Source organism: Gymnoscopelus microlampas (assembly GCF_963454915.1).
Source record: "Gymnoscopelus microlampas genome assembly, chromosome: 19".
Classification (NCBI taxonomy): domain Eukaryota; kingdom Metazoa; phylum Chordata; class Actinopteri; order Myctophiformes; family Myctophidae; genus Gymnoscopelus; species Gymnoscopelus microlampas.
In genome coordinates this window covers 47,727,287-47,747,270 of record NC_139956.1, presented here as the reverse complement: position 1 = coordinate 47,747,270, position 19,984 = coordinate 47,727,287, and the positions used below count along the sequence as shown (strand labels likewise).

The window sequence follows — 19,984 nt, the reverse complement described above, 5'->3', positions numbered from 1 at the left end:
AGAAAAATAATATAAGAGGCTTATCGAAAATAAAGGTCAATGTCCAATTACGGTTTTATTCATTCTCATATGATCATTAACCCATTAAAACTGTGTCATTTTAGATTTTAGCGTTGGCTATTCAAAAATAGCAGATCTACAAGCTTTCACTTCGTGCAGCGATGCAAGCTTGTACAGTACATCTGCTATTTATTTTTACATTTTTGAAAAATCTTGAAAGTGTTTGAAACATGACAAATACTTTTGTAACTTTTTCAGATGGGGTTCCGCGGCCGAAAACATAATCAATTTGTAGGTCCTTGGCACAAACATGTTTGAGAACTACTGATTTAGAAGGCATTTGTAGAATCAGCCTCAGGTCTTAATGGGTTTATAAACTCATAATTATCAGGAGTATTATCTATGCACTGCAGAAACATTATTTTTTCTCTTCAGTCACCAACACATACAGTAGGGGGTTCCAGAACCTGGGTCTTCCCAACCCCTCTGAATAGAGCTTATGAAGATGAACAAGGGGCAGCGTTATCCTTACGGTTTGAGGCGCTTGCTTGCTGGACCGGAACAATCTGGCTGTGGAAGTGAATGACCACCAGGCACTCACCCCTCCCTCAACACTGCTGAAGTGCCCTTGAGCAAAGCACTGATGCTCAGTGGCCAACAGCAGTGGTGTAAAGTAACAATTTTGAGGTATTTTTACTTTCTTCAGTATTTACAATTTTCAATACTTTTACTTCTACCCCACTATAACTCAAAGGAAAATATTGTATTTTTAGTCATTTACTCGCATTGCGACACATTGCGACACATTGTGAGTTTGTACATCAGCTATTTTCAATACGTTTTTTAATACATTTTGAACATGTGAAATGGGACATTCTGCCCAATGACTACTATACTTTACTTTTGAGTTTATTTTGATGCCGATACCTCTGTACTTTTATTAAAGTACTTTAAATATGGGACTTCTACTTGTAACAGAGTATATCTACAGTACATTGCAGTATTGAGTATTAAGTAAAACATGGAAGTACTTCTTCCGTCACTGGCCAACAGTGACTGTGATTGTACTGGACAAGTCACAGGTTTTAATGTGTGATTGTGCGGGGGGGTGGCTGAACAGCATTTGTGCTCAGAAAATGTTAAAACAATATATTATAATAATGGAGCCACACCCGTTCTCTGAAATCACAGATTCAATCATTAATGAACTGCCTTCGTGGGTTCTGAAATGAATTGTAAATGTTTAATATTGTTTTCAAAGAAAGGAGGTTGCACAGGGTAAGAATACTGTAGGAGCCATAATGTGACTTTGGCACAAGTCTCGTGTTTTATTATTATTGACATTAGTATTTCACATTGATTGACATATTGGGCACTGCACTGCTAGTAGGTGGTGGGCGTAATCACAGAGCTGGGGCGCTGCCGTGCTAATAAGGAATCATGGCGTTCACCTGGGCCCAGTAGTGTGGGAATTTGGACAGAGAGAGGGGGTGAGCGTGGGAGATGACAATTTCATTTGACCGTATCGCAAAAAAAGATCCATGTTTAGTATTAATAGTTTGCTGGGAACTGTGGTACTTAACGTGTTGTCGTGTGGAGAATAAATGGTCAAAACGCAAGGATTGGAGTGGACCTGAATTGTTTTGCGTGCGTGTCATACACGTGTCTCTACCTCTCATGTTTAGCTCCTCGCGGCCTTTTTAACAGCCTAGATACAGCCGCAATAAATACCTTGAAGAAGACATTTTACTGTCGAAACCTTAAAAAAACAGGAGGCGAGACCGTAAAATAATCAAATCATTTATAGCATCGTGGCTATGAGCTGTATGACCTCCTTTCTTTGAAAATATTTGATCTCCTGTGGTCAGCACCTCCTCACTACTGGTGTGCGCTCCTGTTCCATTGCTTGCCAAATGTTTAACATTGATTACATTATTACCGTAATGGTAATAATGGGCTCAGGAGGTATAAGCTGCCGCTTGTTGGGAATCAAAATGTTTCCGGTTCGATCGCCAGCTCTTCCTGGGTTAGTGTTGAAGTGTCCTTGAGCAAGACACTGAGCCCCTAACTGCTCCCGGTGAGCAGGTTGGAGCCTTGCATGGTTGCATCTGTCATCGATGTGTGAATGGGTGAATGTAATGCACATTGTAAAGCGCTTTGGATAAAAGGTGCAATATAAATGCGCCATTTCTTAACACTAAACCACCCATTTAATGTGCCCATAGAATCAATCAATCAATCAATCAATCAATCAATCAATCAATCAATCAATCAATCAATCAATCAATCAAACAAACAAACAAACTAACAATCAAACAAACAATCAATGTTATTGTCACAACACAACTACATGTAAATATGAGGTGAAACTCTAATGTATGGAGTTTAAAAGTGTAAAAAATAAGTAAAAGAAGGGAGAATAAATTAAAATCAGTATCATGTAAATTGTACTGTAAATTAGAACAGTACATCTTTGGTATACGGTCAGGCTTAGGCCTGGCTCAGGGAAGAGGACGCCCATGCCATGCATAGTCCACCATGGGCACTGTTGGAGGTGTGACAGGCCTAAGGCCTAGCAGGAAGACCATCCCTCTGTCTAATAATACTGTACATTACAATGTCAAAGAAAACATTTTTGAGTGGTGCCAACCACTCCCTATACATGACTTTGTCCGTATGAGTGTCCGTCCGTATGAGCACGGCCTCAACAGCTCTGTGTCCGTATGAGCACGGCCTCAACAGCTCTGTGTCCGTATGAGCACGGCCTCAACAGCTCTGTGTCCATATGAACACGGCCTCAACAGCTCTGTGTCCGTATGAGCACGGCCTCAACAGCTCTGTGTCCGTATGAGCACGGCCTCAACAGCTCTGTGTCCGTATGAGCACGGCCTCACGGGTGTCCGTATGAGCATGACCTGAGCATGACCTCAACAGCTGCGGCTGATTGCAACACAAAGATGCAAGTAGTTACACTAATTATACACAAACAGGAGTGCAACACACACGCGCGCGCACACACGCACGCACGCACGCACGCACGCACGCACGCACGCACGCGCACACACACACACACACACACACACACACACACTTTTGAGTAAAAATACTTAAACTGAGTAAAAATACTTACAATGAGTAAAAATACTTAAAATGAGTAAAAATACATAAAAGATGTTAAAATGAGTAAAAACAACAACAACATTTTTGAACAAACTGCCTCAAATCATGAATGCAGTGTCCGATTGCCGTGAAAGGTGAAGAAAGAAGAAATGGCACCCTTTTCACATTGGCCTATTATAGCGCCACCAGGAGGCATAATAACCTACCTGACCTGGCGGAGACTTGTGCTCCGAGGAGCACTTTTTTTTAGTTTTCCAATATTGTATTGTAACATACATTTTGTCTTGTTTTGTGTGAACCCCAGGAAGAACAGTATTCACTACGGTGATGACGAATGGGGATCCGTAATAAACAATAAACAATCAAGTTGCCATACATTTGAATGTCCTTGTATGCAATGATCAGCCATATCATGTGTGTTATATGTGTATATATGTATATACACACATACATTTTATTTTGAGGATTAAAGGAAGTAGTTCACCCAAAAAAATACTTGTTTTCTATCAATTACACACCCCATGAAGCCTTGTATTCATAGAGATTTTTTCGTTTTTTGTCGCATTCCTGAGCCAATAATTTGAAGACCAGTAGGAGACTCAAATAGTCTCCTACTGACCGATGACCCGTCATCAAATTATTGGTTTATGAATGCGACAAAACCTAAAAAATCTCCATGAATTCAGGGCTTCATGGTGTGTAATTGATAGAAAATAGTCATGCTTTGGGTGAACTACTCCTTTAATGCTGTGAGTTCTCATAGACATCTGCCAGCCCATGAAGAAGGGGCAGCAGATCAGTTTAGATATGTTGTACATTTTGCACTTTGATCCTCAATAACTCTACGATATGCTGTGTACAGAACAAAATATCCTCATATAATGTGAGAGTCACTGCCATTCAAAGGTCCAAATGTCCAATACGTGTGCACACTACAGATTTACTGTCTTGTTAGAGAGTACACAAGCATCTGATAAAAGCTGTCAGTGGCGTTTGGGGTGGACTGCAACTGCAGTGCAGTTGCGACTGCAACTGCACTTAGGTGACTGCAACTGCACTTATTCACAGATGGACACACGGACGGATAGCACGCACACGCACACGCACACGCACACACACACACACACACACACACACACACACACACACACACACACACTGTCTCCCCGGGACTCAAACTAGTGAAAATAGCATATCTACAAGCTCACAACGCATTGCAACGCGTTGCGAGCTTGTAGATCGGCTATTTTCACTTATTCTTAAAAGCTAAATTTGTGGATTTATTTTTTCATTTTAATTATGAAATTCGTTTGAAAAATGTTTGAATTTGTAATTTGTAGGAGTGAAACATAGTCTCCTGCTTTTACTCCGTCCAGCCATTGGCCGGCCGGCCTGGCAGAGGGTTGCTGCTCCATCCCATGGAAGTACTTGTACTGTAGTCCACTGTAGTGAGCATGTCACATGACTGAATAATATAATATACCCCTGAACTTGGGCTTTAGTGAGACCAAAAAAATTATTAGGTTAAGTCTGTCTGTGGGTTTTATACCTATTGAACCAATGAAAAGTATTAACAAGAGGTTATGACTAAATAATAACTACTTTGGATCAATTGATATACAGGTTTAAAGTATGTTTTCTACATGTAAGGTTTCCACCCGAAAGCGACGATATATGTCTGTCAACAGAATACTGGTCTATCTGATTGAAGTTGGAGGGTCTTGGTACATTTTCTAACACAATTTCACTTGAAGTCCATAATGTAGGTGTTAAAGGGCTCAGTGAGATAAACATGCACAGTTGTCTGGAAAATAGAGCACAAGTCCACACAATGGTGGACTTTGTATTTGGGGGCCTTCAACATATGAGGCCCCTGTGACGGCTTAGCACACACAGAGTGCAGGGGGGGGGGGCAGATTTTCAATTAATTAAGTCTTTCATTCAAACTCCCCCAAGGACCGAATGTCAACATGTTGCTGATGGACATCATCTTCCTCTGCACCACCCTCTTGGTGTCCTTGTTCTCTGTCCCTGTGTGGCAGAGCATTTGTTGCCATCCTCAGGGTTTATCCTGTAGACAAACTCTGTTATTAACCACTTAAACCGTCAATACTTAGTAAACTTGACCTTTCACTCTGTACCTAGTCTGCTCTTTTTTCCCTATACACCAAACCTTTATGCCAAGAATTGCCGATCTACAAGTTCACAACGCCTCACGCTGTGCCCATATGTGCTTCCTGGGCACCAGGAAAGATGACACTTTTACCAAGTTAACCCTGGTGTCTTGGTTATGGGGATATCATTATTGGCAGAAATTGTTATTATTATTGTTATTGTTATTGTTATTATTATTATTATTATTATTATTATTATTATTATTATTATTATTATTATTATTATTATTATTACCCTTATTATTAAAAGTCAGCCTCACCTGTACAGGTTAGTCAACTCAGTCAAGTAATGATATTGACTGTGTGTATATACACTGTAGTTTGCAATCAATTCAGTGCTAACTATGAATAAGCAGCTATAGAAATTTGGACATACTCAGTTTCATTGGGGGAGGGATATCCCCCCCCCCCCCCCCCAACTTTTGGGATGAAGAAAAAATTAACCAAATTAATTTAACAAAAACACCCAAAAAACTAACAAACCCGGTAAAAAAAAACGCACATTTGTGTCTCATCTCATCGCATCGCATCGCATCGCATCGCATCTCATGTCATGTCATGTCATGTCATGTCATGTGCACGCACGCACGCACGCACGCACGCACGCACGCACGCACGCACGCACGCACGCACGCACACACGCACACATACACACACACATACACACACACACACACACACACACACACACACACACGTGCAAGCAAGCAGCACCCCCTGGGTCGTTGGGTCCTAGCGCCCTTCTCAAACAACACACAGGCAGGGAGACAGATGCACTGCCTGGCGCACACACAGAACAAAAAATAATCTAACCACTGGTTGCTTATTTCTGGCACAAAATCTGGCAACACTGGGTTCAGTGTGGATGAACTGGACAGTTGTGTTTCTGGACTGTCTACAGGTCAACAATGGAAAACAATGACATGAAAAACAATTTTCCCCCACCCTCCCTCTCTGTTGAATGGCTGCTGCTGTCAGGATACAACATCGAAAGTGCCATTTCCCTAATTATTTAATCCATTATCATGTACATCTGTTTTGAAAGTTTATTTTTCCATTGTTCCACTGGCATGTAGAGACTGGTTTTATGTATGTATCTATTTAATGCATTTGTTAATTCATTCATTCATTCGAACAATGTGGTAAAACTTTATATGACGTCTTTAATGCATTATAAACCTACTGATAATTAGCATGAAAAACAGAATCAACTATGGAACATAATATGGTATTACCTAGTCCAAAAAACTAGTTCAGCTGGTTGACGGTGACAAGTAATAAATATCAGAACCTACTGTGTAATGAGAGGAATAAAAATAAAAGAGAACACTTTGACCGCAAGTGGCAGAAATCAATCAAAAACAATGATCTGTTAGTGTCATAGCATGTCTCTTCAGCAGATATGGAATCACTCACCACCCCTTCTCACCCCACCAGTGCTCCTTTAATAATCTCCATCCCTTCCGTCCGTAACAAACACAAACTAACTTTTGTCCCCACGTTGTAGCACTGGTTCTTTCAAGCCTTGCTTCCCTTACCTGAGACAGTTAGGCAGGCAGTGTTTTTAACCCCTGTGCCACAGCTGAGCTGGGTCCCAATCAACTGATTCCCAGCAGCTGGCACAATGTCTTCAAAATAAGGGGCTTCCTGTCTGCCCCCCAATCTGCTCAATATGCTGGTACGCGCGGGCCGACTTACCTCCCCCAGCACCCTCACATTTTCTGAGCGCTATTCCATCTGGCAACTAGCCCTGTGGCCATTGCCAACAGCGCAATTTCACACGCATTTCTAACTCGGTCAATCACCCTCATACAGGGAAAAATTATAAAATCAAAGGCATTATTTCATGTTCAACAGCCAATGTGATGACCCGTTAAAATGTCTGTGCATTGGTAAGACCTCGAGATTGTTAAAAACACGCATTGCTGAGCAGTACAATCCGCAACAATGTAATCTCTAGTCCTGTGGCAGTGCACTTCTGAAGCCCTATTAGAGCCCAGGAATCAGTTTACGACCACGTCCACGTGTGATTTATCAGGCAGGTGTACCATGTGAATTACAGCGTACAAATTGCCGGCTGTTGATAAATGTGACGGAGCTTCACCCCACCTGTTTTTTTAACATGAGGAAGCGGAATACAGCCAAGAAGAGGAACTTCTCCGAAATGTGAAGTTACCCCACCAATCGTCTCCGTGGATTCACACACAGCTACACAGCAAACATGCCTATCATATGCATGGAATGCCTATCATATGCGTGGAATGGCACATGCTATTTGCATACACAGGTCACATAAATACTCTGCCGATACCTGACAGAGTTTTTATACACTGCAGTATTGATACTTTTACTTGTGAAAAAAATGGTGAATACTTTTTCCACCATTGCCAACATATTAATAGAACATAAAATGTGTAAACAAACAAACAAAAAATATGAATCTATACAACACTGATGATTTTGCTGTCAAACAAGTCTAAACAAATCTATGAAAAAGTGTAAGGCAGGCCACACAACTTAAATGCACAGTGGATTATTTATTTAGAAGGAAAACACACCAGAATAATGTACTTTAATGTAAGACCCAAACAACCAGTAGGACTTAAACTATAGGATGACATCAAGAAGATACTATTAGGCAAGGTCAATTAAATGGATATTTCACTTCAAAACACTGCTGGGGTCATTTTAATGTCTACTCTGGCTTTTGTGTTTCACCCCAGACCAGTTTAAAGTTATACATTCAATATGTATTTAATGGTTTAATAAAACTAAAAACAAAAACTAAAAATATGTAGATATTTAAAAATGAAAAAAAGTAATTGAACAAATAAGGCATTAGGATAATATCAGTCACCGGAATGGTTCAAATGGAGTTTGAAGTTACAAGTGTGGAGTGTCATGAATATTAAAATTAATATCAAATATTTAAATGTTGAATCAAGCAACTTAAAACAAACTGTCCTGGATGAAACACAAAAGCCAGAGTAGAAGTTAAAATTACTCCAGACGTGTTTTAAAGTGAAATACCCCTTTAAGTCTAATTATAAAAGAAAGGCAAGAAAGGCTTCACTATTGGATATTAGGTGTTTTATCTGAAAAAGCATTATGTTCTACACTTCCTCTTGTGTTCAACTGCATAGACCAGTGGTTCTCACACTTCTTCATGTCAATTCCCCAACATTAATATGCTTTTGGCTGCAGACCCTCATATACACATGAGTTGTGTTGTTAAAACGATTCAAGAATATGATCTACAAGCTCGCAATGTGACGCATTGTGAGCTTGTAGATCAGCTAATTTCAAATACCACATGTATATACGGTATAGGTTTGAAGGGGTTAAACTGATCTTGATGCTATATTAACTCATTTTGCTTGGGGACCCCCTGGAGCCCCCCAAGTACCCCTTGGGGGTCCCCGGACCCCACTTTGAAAACCACTGGCCTACAGGCTACAGCAGTGGTTCCCAAACTGTGGGATGTGACCCCCAGGGGGATCCCAAAATTATGTTGGGGGGTCCCCAGATGATTAACTTAATGTGCAACATTGTTTTCTCACTCAACAGTAAACAAACCAACGTGCAGTGTAAGTGTATTACAGGGTATCTGCACATTTATAAAGTTACAATCAAATGACTTTTAAGGTCTTATTAGGACCACATTGGCCAAATTGTCAAATGTCACGTAAGAGGTAAACATTGTGAAAAAATATCTACAAGTTCACAACGCCACACAATATTTTACTATATTTATCTGTGGAACCGAGTCAAACTAAATGTAATGCTTGTAATGCTCAATTAATTCCAAGTGCTTGTCATGGTGGGGGGTCCTCAGTTCAAATATAAGGGGGGTGGGGGGGGGGTCATGGCCTGAAAAGGTTGAGAACACTTTTGGTCTACAGGCAGTACAGTCTACAGTGGGAAGAGCAGGAAGCCACTGAAAGTAGAGTGGTGGTTCCCATTGTCGAATACTTGAAAATCGTTCCCCCAATTGATCAAATTCACTTTGTCCCCGGCATTGAGTGACAGAATCACTGCTCCGCTGGTGCTGTCGCTGTGATGTTTTCCTTTGGCTTGCCAGGTGGTGACTTGCTGATGGCCATTCTTCAACAGCTTGGCCCCGGAGTAATGAGCACTGTAGCCGAACGTTGTGAAGGTGAACTGGAACGCTCCCTTCAGCGGAGCAGTGAAGACACCTGATAGACACATCACCATTAAAGAAGTAGTTCACCCCAAAAAATATATTATTTTCTATCAATTACACACTCCATGAAGCATTGAATTCATGGAGATATTTTTGTTTTTGTCGCATTACTAAGCCAATAATTTCATTACCGGTGGAAAGATGCAATGTATCCGGTAGGAGACTCAAATGAGTCTGTGTCTCCTACCGGAAATATACCAAATTATTGGCTCAGCAATACGTCAAAAACAAAAAAAAATCTCCATGAATTCAAGGCTTCATGGGGTTTGTAATTGATAGAAAATAAGTACTTTTTGGTTGAACTATTCCTTTAATATGGAATCATTAGGGGCCGTGTCCGTTCTATGTATACTGATGAATTGAGTGCAATAATGGACCACAATGGAAACAAGCCCCCTCCCCTTTTTATGTTATATCCTTTTAGCATAACCTTTGACTGTAGGTACTACTGTCAAGTGAATTTACATTAACCACTTGAGCACAAATTTCTGTATTTTTTTACATTAACCACTTAAACCCTTGAATGGCAAATCTACAAGCTCACAAGCGAATTTGAGCTTGTAGATCGCCAATTGTACGACGAAAAGGTTTGGCGTGAAGGGAATAAAGAGCGAACCAAGTACAGAGCCAAAGTTTACTAAGTATTGACGGTTTAAGTGGTTAAATGTCTGAAAATACACATTAACATGAATCCATTAGAAATGATAGTGCTGTCAAAACAAGTCTATGAAGCCATCTATGAAATCTATGAAAAAGTTTAATCTGCAACACAATTTCAGGTGGCTCTCAGTACCTGTTGCAGGGTTGTAGGCATTGCCGTTGTTGATGAAGACATTCTTGAACACGAGGGGTTGGGATCCACCAACAAGCACATTATTCCTATCTGCCAACGATGCTGAAAAGCCCACTTTCGGACCAACTGAGAACAAAAGAGAAAGAGAGCAGGGAGAAAACATTACAATTTCTCATAATTTCACTCCATTTTCTTTGACATTTTTGGTTAATCCATGAATCAGTTCAATCAATCAACAGCATTCAAATCCGACACAAATTGTGACCTGATGGTCAAGATTCAATGTATCCCCTGAGCAAGCAGGCAGGCTCTATTATCTCCATATTAAAAATATCATCACTTAAGCAGGAAACCGGGTTCAAAACATCATCATCATCGTCATCTTAAACAAGGTAGTTTCTCGGTGCAGCACATACTTGCAAATTGAACAAGGAAACAATTATACATTCTGTGTGCAGCACATATATAGTAGCAGGTATCGGGAATGTAAAAAACTCACTAGAGTGTCTGCTGTCTGCATTTTTCCTAAGATTAGCTTCCAAAGTTTGCAGGAGTGGCCCGTTTTTAATAAAATGTCTCAAATCATGAACGCAGTGATGTTTTTTCCAAACATCACTATGACATTTATCTGCTTGACCCAGTACACACATGTGGTGAATCTCATCTACGTAAGCATATTGATATCCGTGATACGATGACCATCAACTACTTTATCAGAGAGACTGACGTCTGTGCACAATGATACGAGATGCATGTTCTATTCTATCCATTCTGTCTTTGTCCTTGTCTCATATCTCCTGGTCACATCATGTGTCCAATACTATATATATATTCTCTATGTGTGTATTAAACTTCAGATCTTGTGTGATACTGCCTGGTGACATCTTGTTCTCCGTGCGTGGGACTCAACTCACTCACCACCCTTAGTTGTTACTAGTTCTTAAAGGTAGGGTAAGTGATTTACTTTGGTTAAAATAAGTGTTAAATAGCTCTGTATTCTGATAGTAGGCTACTCATTGAGTGTTTGTTCAGTAAAAGGAGTCTCCCATATATATATATATATATATATATATATATATATATACATATATATATATATACACGGGACGCACGACAGGACGCGCAATAACCCCACGTTTGCAACTGCTTTCGCCTGCACACTTCACCGGGTATCACTATTAACTTACCATCTCTCTTGAGGTTTCCGAGGTCATTGCTGAAGGTGGTCAGTTGTGCTTTAGTTTCCAGCTTCAGTGTTGCAAAGTCAACGCAACTTCCTTGCCTGTCGTTCACTTTAGACGTGAGATCTGTGAACACATTAAGAGATATCCAGTAAAAAGGCTTCACTAAATGCTTTGTGTTAATGCCCAACTGCACAGTAAGCAAAACATGATCTACAGCTGTGCATTAAATCTAGCTGTGGTAAAATGATAATACACGCACACATTGTATCACTGACATTTTAGAGATATCAAATTGAATGGTTAATGTCAGATAATATTATTTTATGGTGAACTGCATTTTGGATTTTTATCAACAAAACAATTCTCAAGGTATCTGATTGGCAGAGCTTACCTGCATTCTGCTTTGTCAGTGTGTTCACTGCAGCCTCGAGCTCAGCCAATTTCTTGTCCGTCGTGGATTCCAGAGATCCGATGTTTTTGGCGTTGTCGCACGGCCTGACTGCAACGCAGGTGTCGGCGGTGTCGCATATGGCGACAGACTGCAGAACTGTCCAGGTCAAGAGGACCAGGATGTGTGTCTTTGCCATCATGAGGATGTCTATGTTCTTGATGCACCTGTTGGGTAGCACTGGATACACTGAGACAGAGGATGTAGGGGTAAAGGCCTTTATATAAGCAGAGCCAGAGCTGTCACCTGACAACAAACATCTACAGGGAGGGTGAAGGGGAATCCCCATCTATCAGGAAATGCTTGGTGGTGGAAAGTAACTAAGTACGTTAACCCAAGTACTGTACTTTTTTCTAAAATGAATACAATTTACTTGTGTCCAATCTGTATGGTAGAGTATGTTAATACAATATTATTTATACAATATGTATGGTAGAGTATGTTTGTTAATACCATATAACTTATACAATTGGGGGTATTTTGTCTCCCTGCTCCTCAATTTTGTAGATTTATTTTAGAATTTTGGCACGTTTGGCACGTCTCTCCATTCCTGAGTTTTGACCAAGATTGTAAGCTGATTCTGACTATGACCTTGATTGTGATCTTAACCTTTGACCTATCGATAGCCGTGTCCAACTGGGACATATCCTCCTGGTTTCTCTCTACACCATGGGTCTTCAACAGTGGGAGTTACTACAGGGGGGCCGCCAAATCTTTGGGTGCATCTTTGCATCTTTGTGATGTATTTTCTTTTACATTAACCACTTCAACCCTAACAACCCTATCCCGTCAAAAATAGCCGATCTACAAGCTCACAATGCGTCACAGTGCACCGCGTTGTCCCTGGTTTGTCTCTCAATGGGTCCTTGGCCCATTGAGAGCCTGCCTGGGATGCCGGAGGCCCCAGCCATGTGTCAAAGTGTCCCTGAGCAAGGCACTAACTCCAGTGCAGTCATTGAGGTTTTTAAATCCCTGCTCACAACCAAGGGCCGATTTTTCATATTCCATCCTGATTGGCTAAGATTGGCTTCCAAGGTTTGCAGAGTGGCCGTTTTGAACATAATGCCTCAAATGATGAATGCAGCGTCCGATTACTGTGAAACTTTGCACACACATTACCACTAGGCCATGGAAGAAATGCCAAATGTTTCATATCGGCCTCATGGTGGCCCTTTAACAGGCATATTCACGTTTTGCCCAATAGCTCTTGAACCTCAGGTCATACGATCACATATTTACGGGGCCAGGCTTCCAGCATGGACCCGTTTTGTTATTGGCATTATTACGGGGACAGGCTTCCAGCATGTCTCCGTTTTGTTATTGGCATTATTACGGGGCCAGGCTTCCAGCATGGACCCGTTTTGTTATTGGCATTATTCCGTTTCTTCTTCTGCCACTTTTCGCAGTTCTGGCTGAACCGTGCATACGCTTTTTATGAAAGCGTATGCACGGTTCATGGCCATATGGTAGATGGTCATGAAAAACGATCAAGAAATAATTCTCACAATCTTTCGTCAAAAGGTGGCGCTATAGCACTCAATTGAAAATGCCAACTTTGAACAGGTACAACTCATGCCCTGTTTGACCTACAGCCATAAAACTTTGATACACACATGCGTCTATTCATGATGAACAACTTTCACTCTGACTTTTGACCTCTGACCTTTAGATCTCCCACCATTTTGAATTACATGAAAAGCTGATAAAATCTATCTCCTCCTGGGTTTTTTGAGCAATCTGCACAAAACGTTTTACACATGAACTTTGGACCTATGCCGACCAAACGGTGCAAGCAGATTTTTTCTAAGTGAAAAAATGAAGCTTTAATGAGCCAATGAATATTGCAGTTTTATGACAATTATTCATCTGCCCCTAACACATACATGCAGACTCACATTTCTTTGAAAATTTGCAGTAATGTACAGGGTCATTCCAAATATCACTGAAACCAATCTTACTCCAATTGGTCAAAGGGGGGCGCTATAGCAATTTTTTGAAAATGCAAACTTTAAACAGGCCAAAGTCATGCCTCATTTGACCGACAGCCATTAAACCTGCTTACACATGTGCCTTGACTCATGAGGAACACATGTATCACTTTTACCAGTAAGCTCCGCCCTTAGATTGTCCGCAATTTTGAGCAGTTTGAAAAACACTTAAACCCAGGATTTTTCAGCTATTTGCGTAAATGGTAAATGGTGCATTTTTATAGCGCTTCTATCCGAAGCGCTTTACATTGATGATTGATTGATTGATTTACCATTTACCATTAATTAGGGGTTCAGCGTCTTGCTCAAGGACACTTCGACACTAACTCTAGGGGAGCGCCCCAGCCCGGGATCGAACTGGGAACCTTGCGGTTTTCCAGTTCACTCTACCCGGCCACTCTACCCGGCCACTCTACCCCTGAGCCACTGCGTGAAATATTATCACCTGTCTGACCTCCATTTTTAGTAGATCAGGTCTGTTGGTCCAATGGCTTCCCGCTTAAGTGAATGTCTCACAACATCAAGGTAGCCGGTTCAAGCCTCACTTGGTGCAGACTTCATTTAAAGTGCATTGCAAACAACAAGACTGTATCAATGCACACATGTGCAATTGATAAAGATATGTACAGTTTGGAGAGGATATACAGTAACTAGTAACACATATATTCTTGCTGTCTGCTGTGGGCTGTAGGCAGCTGTAGGCAGTAGACCGCTGCTGCCCCTAGTGGCACAGAGTGGAAATAATACATGCCCTGCATGAAACGCATGAGAAGCAAGAAAATGAACGACAAAGTCAATGGTCACCCACTGTAAAGCCCATTATGCGTTTTCTTCAAAACACACTTTTTGCAAACTCCTAAAGATTGTGTCCAAGACTCACACAAAGCGGTACACATTATCTCTCGGGTCATGTGATCAGGATGTTAGATTTTTCAGATCCCATTCCTCGAGGCAATGACTGCCTTCTAAAGTATGCGGAAGGTTTGAACATTTCTGACATTCATATACTAATCTCTCTGCTCCTGTTTCATGCATGCATGCGAGTAATAATTGTCTTCTTAAAGACAAAGCATTGTTGATTGACAGTGAGTTGATTGTTTGCAACTCTGTCTGGCGTGTGAAATATTATTTTGAGTGATTGAGAGTGTGCGTGGTTGTGCTTGGCGTGAGACTAGACTAACAGTCGCATAGGGACTTTAATTCTCACCCCAGGGAATAATGAGCCGTTTTCAACATCAGTTCGTACCTACAAATGAGAAGGAATGTAATAGATTAGAACACTACAGTATGTTAAAGGAGCATTTAACTTTTTAAAGAAGAAGAAGAAGATAAAGAAGAAATCAAAAAGAAGTATATCACATTGCACACAATCATTTGACTTGAGAGTTAAGGAAGAGGTTGGATTTGTTCTGTTGTTGCTATATGTGTTCAGTTCAGTGGTCGAAGAAGGATTCCATTTTTTTACTTAAGTAAAAGTGTAGAAATACTCTGTTAGAAGTAAAAAGCACAACATTTGCCTCTGAGATGTAGTGGAGTAGAAGTACAAGTAAATTGTACTGAAAATACTCCAGTAAAGTAAAAAATACTTCAAAATTGTACTTGAGTACTATTGAAACTTCCTTGACAAACAAAAACACAAGTTTAGCTCAAGTAACACTGTCCTCGGAAAAGCCATCAGTCTATAATAACCGTATGAAGTATAATATGCACCCACTCACCTTTGCAGCTAAGTGGCATGTAAGATGGAAGCACTGTCTGTACTGATGAGACTAAATTACAGAAATCTCAAACATGGAATACTTGGACCATGCCACATTTAATGCCTGTCTCAGGACTGCCACCAGCACACACACACACACACACACACACACACACACACACACACACACACACACACACACACACACACACACACACACGACATATGACCTTACGTCTGTTTTTAATGAAGATTTTATTATTGTTTTTATGTATGTTTTTTACCTTTGAACATAATAGCGCTGTTCGTATGTACAGTATGTACAGTATGTACAGTATGTACAGTATCTCTCTCTCTCTCTCTCTCTCTCTCTCTAAAACTAAAAATATTAAGACTAAAAGCTTAATACCACCATTTCTTTTTAACGTGGTGGAAATGAGCCGTGGTCATTGCTCAATAGGTCCGCTATTATTTCATACATTACATTACAGTCATTTAGCAGCCGCTTTTATCCAAAGCGACTTACAATAAGTGCATTCAACATAGGTAGGGAACTAAACTACTAGTCACCAGAAGTCTTAAGTGCATTTTCTGCTAAAACAGTTAACCAAGAGTATACCTAGCGCTAAGGTAAAAGTGCACATATGCACATAAAGTCCACATTTATTTAAGAAAATATTTTGTCACGCTTATTAAATGAATACCTATTAATATTTATTTATTTTTGTGTTTGTTTCATATGCGCTTTTTTGAAGGGGTGCCTGGGTTGGGTCTGTAAAATCTCGGAACAAATTTCACAGGTCCAATTAGGGTCCGGGTCCATAAAAAGAACGGCTCGGATTCGGACCAAATCTCACGGGTCCATTTCGGTTCGGGTTCGTTTTGTTGGACCCATGGAAAACACTACAAGGAAGAACCTCCACCTCCCATTTTTCACATGGACCTCATGGTGGTCCTACAACAGCCCACTTAACGTTTTGGCCAATAACTCTTGAACCGTAGTTCGTAAAAAACAAATCTGTTTTTCACTGAATTCTTTGGATTCTCACTCTCCATATAAAGGCCACTAGTGCCAGTTTACGATTTCCGCCATTATACGTTTTCTTCAAAACACACTTTTTGCAAACTCCTAAAGATTGTGTCCAAGACTCACACAAAGCGGTACACATTATCTCTCGGGTCATGTGATCAGGATGTTAGATTTTTCAGATCCCATTCCTCGAGGCAATGACTGCCTTCTAAAGTATGAGGAAGGTTTGTACATTTCTGACATTCATATACTTATCTCTCTGCTCCTGTTTCATGTATGCATGCGAGTAATAATTGTCTTCTTAAAGACAAAGCATTGTTGATTGACAGTGAGTTGATTGTTTGCAACTCTGTCTGGCGTGTGAAATATTATTTTGAGTGATTGAGAGTGTGCGTGTTTGTGCTTGGCGTGAGACTAGACTAACAGGTCGCATAGGGACTTTAATACTTACCCCAGGGAATAATGAGCCGTTTTCAACATCAGTTCGTACGTACAAATGAGAAGGAATGTAATAGATTAGAACACTACAGAATGTTAAAGGAGCATTTAACTTTTTAAAGAAGACGAAGATAAAGAAGAAATCAAAAAGAAGTATATCACATTGCAGACAATCATTTGACTTGAGAGTTAAGGAAGAGGTTGGATTTGTTCTGTTGTTGCTATATGTGTGTTCAGTGGTCGAAGAAGGATTCCATTTTTTTACTTAAGTAAAAGTGTAGAAATACTCTGTTAGAAGAAAAAAGCACAACATTTGCCTCTGAGATGTAGTGGAGTAGAAGTACAAGTAAATTGTACTGAAAATACTCCAGTAAAGTAAAAAAAATACTTCAAAGTTGTACTTGAGTACTATTGAAACTTCTTTGACAAACAAAAACACAAGTTTAGCTCAAGTAACACTGTCCTCGGAAAAGCCATCAGTCTAAAATAACCGTATGAAGTATAATATGCACCCTATCACCTTTGCAGCTAAGTGGCATGTAAGATGGAAGCACTGTCTGTACTGATAAGATAAATTATAGAAATCCCAAACATGGAATACTTGGACCATGCCACATTTAATGCCTGTCTCAGGACTGCCACACACGGGTGCATACCGCCATTTCGACATCCCACCATTCCGACATCCCGCCATTCCGACGTATCACCATTCCGACATACCACCATTCCGACATTTAGTCCCGCCATTCCGACAGTCCATAAATCCCAAATTCATTTTCATGGCTATATATATATAGCTAAAATTACATTATTGGATATATATAAGGGGTGGCTTTAGGCAGGCTGGCTGGCTCCAGGCTATGGAATGCCAAAGCTGCCGTATCTAGATATAAATACATAAATAAATAAATGAATTTATAAAGCAATAAATGCTAAAATAAATAAATAATTGTGCAAAGAAATATACAATTAAATATTGAAATGTATTAATTTGTGTCACCATTTATGTATTTATTTATTTATATATTTATGTATTTATCTATGTATTAATTTATTTTTATATGTATGTTTTTATTTATGTTTTTAATTATTTATGTATTTATTTATTGATTTATACATTTATGTATTTATTTATGTATTTATTTACGTATTTATTTATTTAATTATTTATTTAAACATTTAATTATTTATTTAAACATTTATTTAAACATTTATTTAATGCCGTATTTCATTGACGGTATGTTAATGAAGGGGCGTGTCTTGCCGTACCAGTCAGGCTTTAGCAATCAAACCCAGAGCGATCAAACACCAAAAAAATAACTTCCAGCCCATACAGCTGGTCAGTGGTCAAATGTATTATTATTTTGTTGATGATGATAACTGCGTTTATGTTCATAATAATTTGGTTTGATTTGATAAATTAACAAATAACAATGAAAGCCATAATATATTTAAAAATCACACCCTGTGTGAAGGAAGCGGCACCTTTGATGAGCCCCGTGCTCAAACATACATACTGTTTGTCATCAATATGTGTTTATAGCCCAGCCACGTGTCACGTGAAGCTTGACCAATCAGACGGACGGACATACGGAGGGACATACGGACATACACACGGACAAAGTCAGATATAGAGTGGCTGGCGCCGCTAAAAATATGAAGCAAAACTAAATAATATATAACAAAAATCACACCCAGTGTGAAGTGGGCAGTGTGTGGTCATCACAACATGACTCACTTTAAAAAAAAGGTTAAATGACTTTTTTTAAAGTCCATACTGCTATTCATAGGGCTGCACATGTGTCATGTGTTTCGCTAGCCAATCACAGTCCTGAATGTGCAAATTCAGCCAATCACATTACAGTTAGTGGTGATGACACTAGCTGTAATGTGATTGGCTGACTTTGCAAAAGTATCGATTTGCATTAACAATGGAAGGGTTAGGGGGTATACAAATCTTTTGGTCGGTGTCCAAGACTCACTTATAGGGGGCGGCTACACCGCCCCAATAAATAAATGCTTGGGGATAATCCCCAACATGTTCAAAAAGGAATAGGAAGAAATGAAGACGTATTTACTCCTACCCCCTTCGTATGTATCCTTCCTGATTCATATAAACAATTACAAATTTAAATCTATATCATAAATCCTATGATATCTGTATAAATTAAATATATATTTTAAAAAATCTTATACATATGATATTTACACACACATTTATTACAGAGAAAACAGAACGGAATGTTTTTGCAATCATCACACAGTAGCCTACTGTTACTGTATGTATATTAAACATATCATATTCATCTGCAGTCATCCATCACACAGTTGTTCTATTAAATAAATTATATTAATGTCTATTATGGCTGTTTTGGACGACTGGGCACCTGGACATCTGGGCACTATGGTACATGTGGGCACCTGTACAACTGGGCACTAGGGACATGTGGGCACTTGGAGAGGTGGGCACCAAAACCATCTGGGCACTAGGGACATGTGGGCACCTGGACAAGTGGGCAATTAGGGGTGGAGGCATCTGGGCACTAGGGACATGTGGGCACCTGGACAACTGGGCATTAGGGACATCTGGGCACCTGGACTAGTGGGCAATTAGGGGTGGAGACATCTGGGCACTAGGTACATATGGGCACTAGGTACATATGGGCACCTGGACAACTGGGCATTAGGGACATGTGGGCACCTTGACAACTGGCACTAGGTACATGTGGGCACCTTGACAACTGGGCACCAAAGCCATCTGGGCACCATGGACATGTGGGCACCTGGACAACTGGGCACTAGGGACATGTGGGCACCTGGAGAGGTGGGCACCAAAACCATCTGGGCACTAGGGACATGTGGGCAACTGGGCACCCGCCGTTCTAAAAATGGTTTATGCCACTTTT

General features: G+C 40.2%; 1 protein-coding gene across 1 annotated transcript; it reads right to left on the bottom strand.

Moving 5' to 3' along the window:
* Nucleotides 1-7,811: 7,811 nt before the first annotated feature.
* LOC311035135 (uncharacterized protein) lies at nucleotides 7,812-12,834 on the bottom strand (the record flags this gene model as incomplete). Its single annotated transcript, XM_084043217.1, has 5 exons — nucleotides 7,812-9,490; nucleotides 10,292-10,417; nucleotides 11,479-11,598; nucleotides 11,867-12,183; nucleotides 12,740-12,834. 5 exons carry the CDS (start codon nucleotides 12,832-12,834, stop codon nucleotides 9,207-9,209), a joined length of 942 nt encoding a protein of 313 aa, XP_083899343.1. The 3' UTR covers nucleotides 7,812-9,206.
* Nucleotides 12,835-19,984: the final 7,150 nt, after the last annotated feature.